Genomic DNA, 13238 nt, shown 5'->3' with positions numbered 1-13238 from the left:
TTATTTTTCTTTATGGAGATGTTTCTGATTTGAGTTAAACACAGACAGGAAACCATGTGTCTGAGCTCTCTACACCATGAGACACATATACACACACCCACACACACACACACACACACACACACACACACACACACACACGCACCAAATGGTGTGAGACAGCAGCCCATTTTTCTGCTCTGCAGTGTGCGAGGCAGCAGCCAAACATAGATCGGAACACCCCCGCTGCATGTTGTTTACTTGTGATGCAAACACTACTTTTCCACTTCCTGTTTGTGATGACAGTGCACTCTCCAGTCTTTCCTCAACACAGTAGCAACCACAACAGGACCTCAGAAACCAACAACGGCATCTGAAATGCATGAGCAGCTCCACGCGCAAAAATAAACATTTTTCTCATCAGTGGGTGAGGACTACGTCAGAGAGGCAGGAAGGAGATGGAGTAAGAAGATGACAGTTGTGAACAGTTGTGAAATAAAATGTACTGATAAATAAAAGAAAGCCGCAAAAGCAAACACCTGGTTACTCATTTACACCTGAAGTATGAGGAAAGGGTGGAGATGTGTCGTTCTGCTGTTGTTGGCAGTACAGGTGTTTTAACAAATAAACCGCTGATTTTATAGTTAGTCTTTATTAGGTTAGTTGAAAGTGTCTGTTGTTAAAATAATGTGTCTGATTCCTCCCGGTGAAGTCAGTCACAATAAAACCTTCATTGCAGCTGTAAAACATATCACATACATACTTTTAGGATACGTTTGCCATATTCTCAGAGATTTTTACTCTCAACAAATCCCCTAATTGTGTGTGTGTGTCTCTCAGGGAGACTCACTGTTGCACTGTCTAGTTATTTTAATACCATGATCACACACATGTACTTTATTCTAATTCAGTGTAATTTAAAGATGTAACTTAAGAAATATTGCATGTTTTTAGTCCTGGATTATTACACAGCTTTGTTGAATATTCAACTCTGATTGGTCCCAATGTGCAAATCAAAACTCACCTTTTCAGAACTGCTTTTAATTTGTAAATAATGTTATGTTTTATATATAGTAAGAGTGTTGTTTTAATTCTATTTTTATGATTTTGTACTATTTAAAGTTTCTTTGAGTTTCCAGAAAACGCGCTATAAATAAAATGCATTATTATTTTTACTTGTGGTGATTTTACTTGCAAAGCATTCATTCACCGAGTGTAGCTGATGTCAACTCCCCAACTCTCCACTCTCTACCAGACAGCGGTGAAGAGGAACATTGCAAAATCAAGTACAACAAAAGCAACAATAATAAATCACCCGAAAACAAGATCAGGGTTAAAAAAGTAATACAAGGCGTTTGTTTCATGTACTCACTGGGAGAGAATAACATGTTGTTGTTGCACTCCTCCTCGTCAGTACAGGAGCAGAAGTGAGCCATTCCACTCGTTGTGTTCTTCTCCTTCATCACACAGGTGGAGCTGTTGTAGTCTTCCAGCATAACACCATAGAGCGGCTTGGACGGGTCATGACACAGGGTTTCAATGGAGAAGCCTGTCTCATTCTTCCTCCTAACAGACAGACAGAGCACAGATGTAATGGTTAAAACTATATATATATATATATATATATAAAAACATATGAAGTTAATCACATCTAAGAGTTAAAGGCAGTTTTCTGCTCTCAGGTACCTACCAGATCGAGACACAGACCTCGTTGCTGTCGTCACAGATGGATGTGATGGAGCAGTTGGACATGCAGGTCCCAGTACCACTGCAGGAGGACAGCTCCAGATCACAGAACATACAGAGCTGACTCATAGGGTATAAAGGGGGCATACCTGCAGAACACACACATACACACAGTACATCATGATTCAGGCAAGTTCTGTTATCAGCAATGTACTGTAATGGCAGTTCTTGCTCTGGCTAGAGGTAGAAATATGTTGACAGGTTGATGAATATATATAGCAAGGGAAACTATTTGTGTGACTGATCTGTAACATGACATCAATAGTAAGTCCATGTGTGTCACAGAACGAAAGAGTGGCGGTATGAAACAACATCGGGTAAAAATGTCTACCTCTACACAGGAATTAGCAATTTGTATTTCTTAGATTGCCATGAAACTTGCTGAGCCCATTAATGCTAATTAAAGCTTGGGTTCCAAGTTATACACAAAGTCGCTAATTGGATGGAAGTTTTGTGCATCATGTTAAACAAATCAGAGAAAGTTCTTGTAAAATAATTCTCAAGGGAAAGATTTGACCTAGTATGTATGATATTCTAAACTATATACTGTAAAGCACACAGTGGTCTGGACCAACAAATGTCAACACAGACAGCCACAAACCATCATCGAGCTGCACTGTGACTGTATCAACAATGTGCTATATAGGCCTAAAGGAAAACGTTTAGCCATACAAAACTAAGCAACAACCACACCAAACCACCAACAGTGAAAGCCACAGCTGAATACATGGGCAGACTGTGCCAAGCTACAGCACTTTTTAACATCAAAACTACTTTAGATGCATAATCCAAATAATCTTCAAAAATGTCTTCCAAAAGACTGCAAAAGTTTTCTCTGAAAAAATGTCAATCAATGTTTTATTTATGCATTTATCATTTACTTGGTCTTTTGTAAATGCTTTAGATTTTTCGGAACGTAGGGATAAATTAACAAATCTGTCAACTGTGAAGTCTACAAATATGAAAGGTTTGAAATGACCTCAGGGTAATTAGACATAATTATAAAATAGGCTCAGACTTAGAAATGGAAATGACCTTTCCTCTCATTGTTGGAACTTCTCCTCATGGCAACTAAGCCATTGATCTTTTGTTCCCATTATCCTCTTTGGGTGTGAAAAACAACCACTTCCTGTCTCTGCACTCAGAAATGCGGTACATTCCGCCTGAAGATTCAATGTACAGTATTGACTGGTTACTGTAGTCTGTGACCTATGATGTCATTGCAATAAAACCAGAACTCTATGTTCCCTATGCTTCGACACAGTGTTCACAGCCGGCAGAGCGCAGCAACGGCCTGCTGGAAGCCCGCCACCGCAGACCAGCGCCGCATCTGATGACTCTCTAAAAATGGGACTCTTTCATTTGAACATTAAATACGCAAGCGCTTCCCTAAAATACTTAATATAACCAGAGCTAACGGGATTCTGCAAGCTAACAAATCTACTGGTGTCCTCTGCTTTACCGCTTACTGACATGCAACGACTACCACGATTCTACTGGTTGTCAGTGCAACAATAAAGACAGCAGCCTGCTTTCCTTCACCTCAAAGGTATGTGCCAGCTAAGCTAACAAGCGCTCAGTTCGGTAGCATTTTCATTCACAGCTAGGTAAGTTATGTGTTGTTTGGTTTGCGAAAAAAGCAAATAACTATAAATATAAAAAATAATAGGATAAGATTAAAAATGAAAATCTATAGGCCTATAGCCTATGCATGTCGGGAATCAACATGGTCTGCTGTGTGCAGGTTATCACCTGCTGATAGTATCTTGGCAGGACTTGTTGGTGAGTTAGCAATCACTAACAGAGTTGCATGCACACAAACCTTCTTTTAACCTGGCACCATTATCATTCATTAAGCGAAGGGGAGACGGTCACGTTAAACATTATTTTCGGTACAGTTTACAAGAATTCCTAAATACATTTTGACACCCAAAGTAGCTTAAATATATATAAATATAGCTTAAACCATCCTTATAATAGCTATCCCTTTGACACAGTTACATTGTCTCTTTATCATCGCCCTGGCTGCTTGAGAGGTATTGCATGTGGTACAATGGGTCACATGCTGCCTGAGCTCAGACTGGCAATGTCATCATTCTCTTTAGCATGACTTGCGCTGCCTCTGTGATCCCCCTTTGGTCTGAGACCTGTTCAGAACTGCCTGTTTAACTCAAAGCCCCCATGAGAAACCCAGGTAAGTCCTCTTAGCCTCTTAGTCTTATAGATATATGCCTTTTAATGCCTGCCTGGAAATGAAGCTTTTACCATGTGGCCTGTGTGTTCAAAGGACTTACAGGATGACATGGAAGCCCTGTGTGTAGTATACAGGTGCAAAAGGGGGGTTTCAAAATGAAGAACCGCTCATTAAGCTGGGAGGTCTGAGTTTAAGCCACCATGACGCCAAACGTCTGCCCTGGTTCAGCTCCACTGAGCAGTACACTGAATTCCTTCCAGCACTGTGCAATGTCTATCAGCTTCTACTACAGCTCTGGCTGAAATCAACAGCTGACACTGGTTCCACTACCTTTAAGAAGAAGAAGAAGAAGAAGAAGAAGAAGAAGAAGAAGAAGAAGAAGAAGAAGAAGAAGACGTACTTTATTCATCCCTTACAAGGACATTTCTTTCCCCACTCTGTTGTGTTTTACACACACAGGTGAGGATATACATGCACAAATACAGAGGATGTATACATGCACACACAACCACATGCAGATAGTAGAGGTGGCAGAGCAGAGACGCTGCCAGGTGCCTTGCTCATGGGCACCTCGGCAGTGGCCTTGAAGGTGAACTGGCACCTCTCCAGCTATCAGCTCACTAAATTATTATCTTTGTCCGATCAGGACGTGAACCGGCGACCCTTTGGTTCCAAGACCAAGTCCCGACAGACTGAGCCACTGCCGCCTCAAACTTTAGCTTGATTCAATATTTGATTGAGAGTTTTTTTAATTCTTACTGAAAGAAGTGGAAGGCGTTCATGGGCTTTACTGTCGATTAAGTAATGAGTGATCTACAGCAGCACTAGTTACTACAATTTGAACCCTCTTTGAATAAGTTAACACATTGAATTTTACCAGCACATTGCCTCACTGTAAGTTTTCTTAACATCACATGGAAGTTGTGTCTTTCTTATCCATTTCTTTTTAAAAGTAAATTCAGTTAATAAATAACATTGAAGGATGTTCCTTCACACTTCACCGGCGCAGGGTAGTTTATATAATGCACAGAGTGATGGATTTGATCACCTCTGAAGGGCAAATGCAAACAAGCACACCTCCAGGTCCATCAAAAGAAACTCCGCTTTGTCAAGTCATGTTAAACAAGTTAAACATGTTAAACATGTTAAATAAGTCATGTTAAAAGATGAGTTGCAGTATTAGCTACTTGTATCAAGATTTAAAGGATATGTTCTGCAAAATGAAACAATAAATCCCAATAAATTAAGATGTTTTCCTAGATACTGACTAATTTCGAAGAAGTACATGCAGTCAGATTCAAGACTGAATCCTTTTTGCAGCAATAAAACACACTGAAGCTCAGTATATGGGAATGAAATAGCCTCCAAAATGAAAAGTCACTGTGTGCTTTCGCCTGGGTTTTCCTCTCCTCTGTCTGAGGAAGGGTGCGTTTTGGTCTTGGTCCTCTTAAGAGTCATTCCAGACCTTCAATGTCGTCTTTTCAACTTTGAAACTGCAGCTTTGTATTAATTTCCACCACTAATTTAGCCTTGAGATGGTGTGATTTAACCACTGATATTCTTGTTCTTTCTGAAATTGTGTGTGCAAAACTGTCATCAGCCTTATTACTAGGGCTGTCAACGTTAACGCGTTAACAACCGGGATTAATCTGGAAACCTTAATGTGTAAAGAAATGTAGCACAGTATTGGACAGACTGGAGACCACTGGACACTGGAAAATGCACTTGTGCATTCAAGGTGTGGTGAGGAAAGGTGATATGCATTTGGCTGAATCGGTCAACTGGTTTCTTGAAGTTGCACAGGAGTGGGAGATAGTGGTCAGGGTCACCACTGGAGTAACAGCAGAGATAATACTACCATATAAGTACACTTTCCAAAAATGACGGCGGAGCACCAAACTTCCATCACTCACTCAGCACATAGCATTCATAAATTAGATAAATCAGTAAAGACACTCAATTACTTTAAATCTAATACTATAAAATCCATGTTCCCTGCCTGGTGGAAAGCAAATGATCTGCTCAACCTATACTATTAAACCTGTTAGCACAATTGTTCAAACTCTTTTCTCACGAGAATACTAGTTCTATACCAGCAAACAAATGGACATCAGACTACAATACAGACAGACATCAACCGGCTATTTGTAATTACACATTCTTCATGATACAAACCTCAAATCCAACTCATTCAATACATTCTACTCAATCCTCTACATCCTTCGCGGAGTACACATCACCAAACTTTCATTCTCAAAGCATTGATAGCATAGTGGAGAAATCCACTTTTACTCAACTGAGAAGACAGAATAAATGTGTTAACCAATATTTCTATCTATTAACAGAACATGCAAACCTGGAACTGCTCTCTTCAATCTTTAAGGACAAAATGACCCCTTAAAATAATACCTTTTTTTACCTCTTTCCTTCAGTTCTTCCAGAGAAAATGTGTCTTTACACAAACTCTAGCCTTATGCTAATAACATTAGCTGAATGCTAGCATCCAGGATGGTGTGAAGGCAAATTAGCTTTGGAAGTAGCTTTCAGCTAATAATATTGCTAGCATTCAATGTAGCAATAGCAGAAACCTTATTCACTTACTATAAGGTTATTAGCAGGCTTCTGCTAATACGGTTAGCATGTTGTTCATGTGGTGAAAACTCGACTAAGAGAACTCAGTTGTTTTGTCTGTAAACTTGTGAGCAATAACAGTGCAACATTTTGACTTTGTATTGTCTTTTCAGCTCCTTTATATACATATAAGCACACGGTTGTTTGCTGCTGTTTTAATGGTCCGTATATTATAATGAGAAACTTAATTTGAAAATGTTTTTGTATAATGTCAATTTTATTCCTTTTCTTCTTTTCCTAAAAAAACAAGTGGGCAAGTCTGACTTTTCCGTAACAGCCAAGAAAATTGCAATTGGCGCATCTCTAAAGAACACCATGAAAGTATTACTGAGCTCACTGTGGTACTCTCCCTGTTACTCATTCACATTCATGCAGTCTCTGTGGCACTCTGCTGCATTAAACCAGCAGGGTTTGAGTCTGAGGTTGTGTGTGGGTGTTAGCGCTCTGCTATTTCACACTCAGGATCCCGCCCTCATCTGGACTGTGAGATGGAATGTGTCTTGAAATTATATTAATTGTGGTTAATGCACAAAAACATACACGTCTCATAATATACTGTAAACATAGACAGAAGCAGTGTAATCTTAAAGGAGAATGTGTACATTTGCACACATCAGGAAGGAGAATTCATGAGTCAAACCTCCTCTGGTTGGATTAAACAGGGCTGCCATGTCAATTGATTTAGCGGTAGCACAACGCTCCTGTTGTTTGAGAGAAGAAGCCCCCTCAATCATGGTTAAGTGGCTAAATGTAGAATCAAACACCCACTCTCTTTACTCAATTAGTTTGACATTTATGATAATAACTGAAGTGTCATCCTAATAGAATTTACTGCAGTACAATTAAGACCGGTGGCAGACGGATATAAAGTGTTGATTTAAAAATATGTCTTTTTGATCCAGCTGGTAGGTGGGCCTTGGATTTGGCTTGACTGTTTACAACATGGTGGCCAATTCAGCTAAACTGAAATGCATTGATTGGAGTTCATAAGCAGTGACTGACACTGCTCCCTGGCTCTGGTTGTTTTACATGCAGGCACATACTGTAGCGCACTAACTGTCAGATCTTTTAAAGTTTTTAGTTATTTTTATGCTTAAGAGAACTAAACTGTTTCGTTTGTTTCGAAGATGTGAGGAAAAATATTAATCTTTTGTCCATGTGCACAATGTCTTGAATAATTTTTGGCACCTTAAAAATGCTGGCTTAACTGCTGCCAAAATATTCTCATGGAAACCCCCACATTCTCCATCCACTACTAATGGATATCTTCCTTTCATGACGCTCTAATCTAAGAACTGTTGATCCCTTCTATAAACAATGCTAAAGGAGAAACACTAAAGGCTTTAAAAGAGCTGCTGACCTGGTTGTATCCTCCATATCAAATATGATCGTAGAATATATGTACACCTTGAGGAGTAGGGGATAGGAGAGGACTCATTGCCAACTTAGTGTACAAAGATAACATCATTATCATTTAAACAACAAAAAGTAAATGTACTGAAACAGAAATGCTAAGTACATCAGAATTATGCTTACAGTAGCAGCATTGCAACTCCATGTCATATGAAAGCTAACAGCTGAATTCCCTCCCCTCACATCCTCAGTGCCTGGGAAATCCACTGAGGAAGTGAGCTCAAAGTGACACAGGAAAGCTGACTGCAGTTTATCACCACAGGAAACACTGCGGCAGGCTGATCAAATGTGAAAGAAAAAGTGGAAAATCTGCACAGTAGGCAGGTGTACTGTAGGTCAGTGTCACTGAAAGATCCCAGAAAACAAATTCATCATTGGAGAGTAACAGATTAGATGTAACAGGATTACGTAATCAGGATAACAAGGTGAATGTATTTCATTACAGTTACATAAAAAAAAGACTTAATCCTATTACTGGTACATTTAAAAACTGTGTGCATTAAACTAAAACGGAGCATTTTCTGTCAGCTCAGATTTTATTTCTGCTTTTTTAAACTGTAGTATGTGCTCATGTGTTTCATTATTTGTGTATAAACTACTGCCTGAATATGCTGAATGAAAGGCAGGTTTTCCTATCAATAAAATATTTTTTTATCCTAAATATCTTGGTTTCTTCTTTTCTAAGGTTACATTGTTCTGTTGCCTTACATAAAACACTTAACTAAAAAACATCTAATTGTTATTTATTTTCTCTTGAATTTATTGGCATTACATTTGATATAGAGGTAATCCATAACGCAAAGGAATCAGGTTACTCTTGTAATTCTGATAATATTGCTCCCCTGCTGCACCATATCTGAAAAACATGGAGATGTGCTGCAGATGATCTCAATGCATCACCAGCTAATTATTCAGTAGATAGTCAAATCCTTTCCCAGGATTTAAACAATCACTGTGTGTCATGTTGTGCCATGGTTATTTGATATAGCATAACCAAAATAACAGTATTTTAGAGGTAAGTACTTATGCCATCTAGCTGTTGTGAGCAGGAGCCTTTTTTATTTATTATCTATTTCTTAGCATTTATTTAGTTAAGGTGTCCACATTCCATAGTTTAATAAGTATGTGAAGCTACACTGACCCTCCTCTGGAGCAATGCAATGAAATATCTGTGGAAATAAGAATCGTTCTTCTCTCCGGTCTCGCCCTGTCAGAGAAATGAGGGTAGACAACTGGCAGGAGGCTGCGCGGGGCTACATAACTGCCCCAGCAGGCGGCTCAGCCCCCCTCCCTCCGCTCCTTAAAGTTATCCCACCACCACAACTCAGTCTCTCCAACTTGCCTATAATCCTCTCATTCCTCCTATCTGTGTTCCTTTCATCCCAGCCTGCCTCTCTCTTCTCTTTGACCCCAGAGTCAGCCAAGCGGGTTAAGAGGGAAGAGCGCGGGGGGACGACTAATATGGTCAAAATCAGATGGAGACACTTCAGTGGGGTTAAACTGTGTGGTGCCTCCTAAAAGAAAACATTGATTTGTTTCTCTTTTGTACAGCCTCCTGTTTCCCTTTCTGCCTTTTGTTTTGATGGGTACAGGATGGAATAGCTTGAGTTGCTATTTTTGGCTAAGCACCGGATTGGGGAATGTCCCAGCACAGGGGGGCATCTGCGCAGACACTGAGATTCCCTGAAATGAAGAAGGAACTGTCCTGTGACAGACCCCCGAGCTCCACATCAATTGAAAGAACACAAAGAAAGAAAGGTTTAAAATAACACAGTCCTGATGTTTGAAGAAGCAACGCGTCACTCAGCGGTGGGCAGGAGCAACACAAACGGGGAGTGTGTGTGTGTGTGTGTGTGTGTGTGTGTGTGTGTGTGTGTGTGTGTGTGTGTGTGTGTGTGTGTGTGTTCAAGGTTCAAGGTTCTTTATTGTCAATCTGACATAGCTACAGAGTAATTATGCAGTTGAAAATCTTATGTCACAGGCTTCTCCAACAATGCAACATAATAACATAACATAATAACAATAAGAGCATGAGCAATACAAAAGTGTGTGTGTGTGTGTGTGTGTGTGTGTGTGTGTGTGTGTGTGTGTGTGTGTGTGTGTGTGTGTGTGTGTTAATGTGTATTGGTGGGCAGATGGGGGCATGAGGGTGGAAGTTTGGAGATTGCATGTCTATTTGTGACACATACAAAGCAGTGGGGCCGCACAATCCCTCTGGTATGTGGGATTTCCAGGTTCAAAATAGGCCCTGCCGTGGGAGGAGGGCAGGAACAAACAGCAGAAAGAGGAGGGGAGAAGAAGAGTACAACTCATGATTTGATGTGTTCACAGCAACCAAAGGCAGAATTTGGCTTGTCATTGTCGTGCTGTGCTTAATCTACCCCACCTGTCACAAGCGTGGGGAAGTTTCATGGCCGGTTGAAGTGGGAGGTGTTTGGTATGACGGATGGAAAGCAGCCAAGTCGGTTACAGTGCCACTGTTCACACATGTGGTGAGGGCAGAGGAGGGAAGGTGGGACAGCCGCCACACAAACTGACAAGCAGACTTAAACACATATCCCCAAAAACACTCTCTCACTGCGGTCATGCAGGAAATGTGGAACTAGGTGGAACATCTGATACATCCAAAACAAACACCATGCAGCCAATGAGGGGCAAAATCTCTATTTTGAACTGTAGTGGATTTTCACAAATGTCAAAGTGACCAAATATTAGGATATTTGTATAAAAAAAACCTGCATTTTGTCACATCTTTAAAAAGTTCATGTGAAGATACAAGGTAGGCAGAAGAACGGTCCAGGACAAAGATGAGTATCTCTACAAGGAGTTTACTTAATGTCACATCATTGCTTTTGATGGGCTCCGCATTACTGGTCAACAAACAACCAGTGGTGGAAAGTAACTAAGTATTAACTCAAATACCGAATAAAGTACACATTTAAGGTACTTGCACTTAACTGAAGCATTTTTATTTCATTGCACTTTATACTTCTACTCTTCTACACTTTGGAGGCCAATTTTGTACTTTTGCCAACATTTATGTACAGATGTATTTACTAGTTACTTTAAACATTCAGATTGTGACACACAAGCAAAACATTTAAAAATATGATTTTGTATAGATTGAAACCATCAAACATTACATTTGATTAGCTAAAACCAAGAGTGGGAACGTTTTGCACAAAAATGTTTCCCAGTTTCAACATCGTAAATGTGAAGATTTTAAAAAATAATAATAAAAAAATGTTTTCCGCAATAAGTGATTTCACTCTGGACACTTTGAGTACATTTTGCTTATCGTACTATAATACTTTCACTTAAGTACCCTTCTTGATGCAGTACTTTTATTTGACATTTTGTATTTTTTACCAGCTTGATTTACTCAAGAACTGTTCTTAAGTACAATTGTAAGGTAGGCTACTTTGTACTTCTTCTCCGGTACAATTCAGAGGTAAATCGTGTACTTTTACTCCACTACATTTATTTAGTAACTTTAGTTACTTTACAGATTTGGATGAATGATGTGAAATATAATCAACTCTTAAATCAGACTTTAGTTACACCTGGAGTAAATTCACAAGCTACCCTGCAGTATAAAAAGTCATTCAAACTAGCTGCACCTTTACCAGCTTTGATAAACAGATGAATGCATCAATAATCATTATCAAAACACATCATAAGCCAATCTGCATAATAAGTACTTTTAGTTTTGGTACTTGAAGTGCATTTAGATGCCAATACTTTCCTGCTTTTTTACTTTTACTCGAGTAACATTTTAATTGTAGGACTTTTACTTGTAACAGAGTATTCCTACACTCTGGAACTTATACGTTTACTCAAGTGCAAGTACTTCTTCCACCTTTGAATTTTAAAGTTTAGTATCAGTAGCCTACTTTTAATCAAGTTAGACATTTGAATACTTTTTCCACCACTGCAAACAACTTGTATTAATTGGTACCGGATGTTATGGAAGGAAGATATTAAGTCTAATTCTCTCTGTGGGTAAACAGTGTCAGCCGCTGAGTGCGTCACCTGTCCGCGTGCCTGGTTCCCTACCGCACAGTCTGCTTCACACACGCTGACACACACTACTGTCAGAACACGGAGCCACTAACATAGTCTTGATAAAGTTCATGGTACTCACCCAGAGTCCCGGACTGCAGCAGCACAGTGAGCAGGCAGAGAGACAGAACTCCCCGCGGTCTCTCCATGTTCACCGGTCTCCTTCTCCTCTGAGGCAGCGGGGCGAGGGGGGGGACAGTCCGCTGCGCCAAGAGCTGCACTCCGCTCAGCAGCTGGAGACTCACTGCTGAACCATCCACACACACACACACACACACACACACACACACACACACACACACACACACACACACACACACACACACACACACACACACACACCCTCCTTCGGTTTTCTCGCTCTCTCTTCCTGTCTCTACCTCTCTGCAAACGGGCTTGAGTCAGGAAGTAGTGTTGCCAAAGTATCAAATTAGAAAATATTAACATAAGATTAAGATTGTTAAATATAAATGACTCTTATATTTTAGTGTGTGTGTGTGTGTGTGTGTGTGTGTGTGTGTGTGTGTGTGGTCAATATCACCATACGGTGCATTTGAGACTTCCCCGTTTCCCCCAAAAAAATCTTTCCATTAAATTTCATATTCATTGTATTAAGTATGCGTTATGCTGTTAGAAATGGATGTTGGTCAAGCTCCCACACTTTTTATAAATTAACTGGAAGTACATGCAAACAGCAAAAGGTATCCACCCTGAGCAGCAAGACATACCTTGTCTCATCCTAAAATCTATTCGAACAGTGACCACAACCGTTTTCTTCTGGTTGCCATGATCTTTGTGTTTTCTAACTCTCTTAGAATCTTTCTCTGCTCTCTTTCTGTGTCAGTGAAGACATATTATGATCATTCATGATCCACTGTTATCTAACCGTCTAATCCACCCTGGCATTTAGTTCTTTATATTATGTTATAAATATTGACTTTTATATAAGATTGGTGTTAGGATAGCAGTGTAGCCTCTCAACAGGGCCCACGGTTTGTCTGAAGGTTAGCCTCGGCACCAGCTGACATACAGGTATCTCTCCTGGGCTCTGCTTTTGAACACAACAGAGCGGATTCAATCAGAGACAGAGACCGCATTATTTTAATAAAACATGTTTTTAAAACACCTTGAAGATGTTTGGATGGTACGGTTAGCTGGTTATGGTCGCTGAGTAATGTAAGGCGCAACATGCCTCATTGCACTTGAAAAGTTG

General features: G+C 40.0%; 1 protein-coding gene across 1 annotated transcript in view; it reads right to left on the bottom strand.

Annotated features, from left to right (window-relative positions):
* Nucleotides 1-12330, bottom strand: part of LOC117470712 (TGF-beta receptor type-2-like) — a 39888-nt gene extending 27558 nt beyond the window's left edge. Inside the window, exons 1-3 of the mRNA XM_034115556.1 lie at nucleotides 12108-12330; nucleotides 1670-1814; nucleotides 1352-1545 (exon numbers count right to left, since the gene is read on the bottom strand). Of these exons, the coding sequence (XP_033971447.1) occupies nucleotides 1352-1545; nucleotides 1670-1814; nucleotides 12108-12174 (406 nt within the window). The 5' untranslated portion in view covers nucleotides 12175-12330. The remainder of the gene's footprint in view (nucleotides 1-1351; nucleotides 1546-1669; nucleotides 1815-12107) is intronic.
* Nucleotides 12331-13238: the final 908 nt, after the last annotated feature.

The sequence above is a fragment of the Trematomus bernacchii genome, unplaced genomic scaffold, assembly GCF_902827165.1.
Source record: "Trematomus bernacchii unplaced genomic scaffold, fTreBer1.1, whole genome shotgun sequence".
NCBI classification, from domain to species: Eukaryota; Metazoa; Chordata; class Actinopteri; order Perciformes; family Nototheniidae; genus Trematomus; species Trematomus bernacchii.
This window is presented reverse-complemented; position numbering and strand designations above follow the sequence as displayed.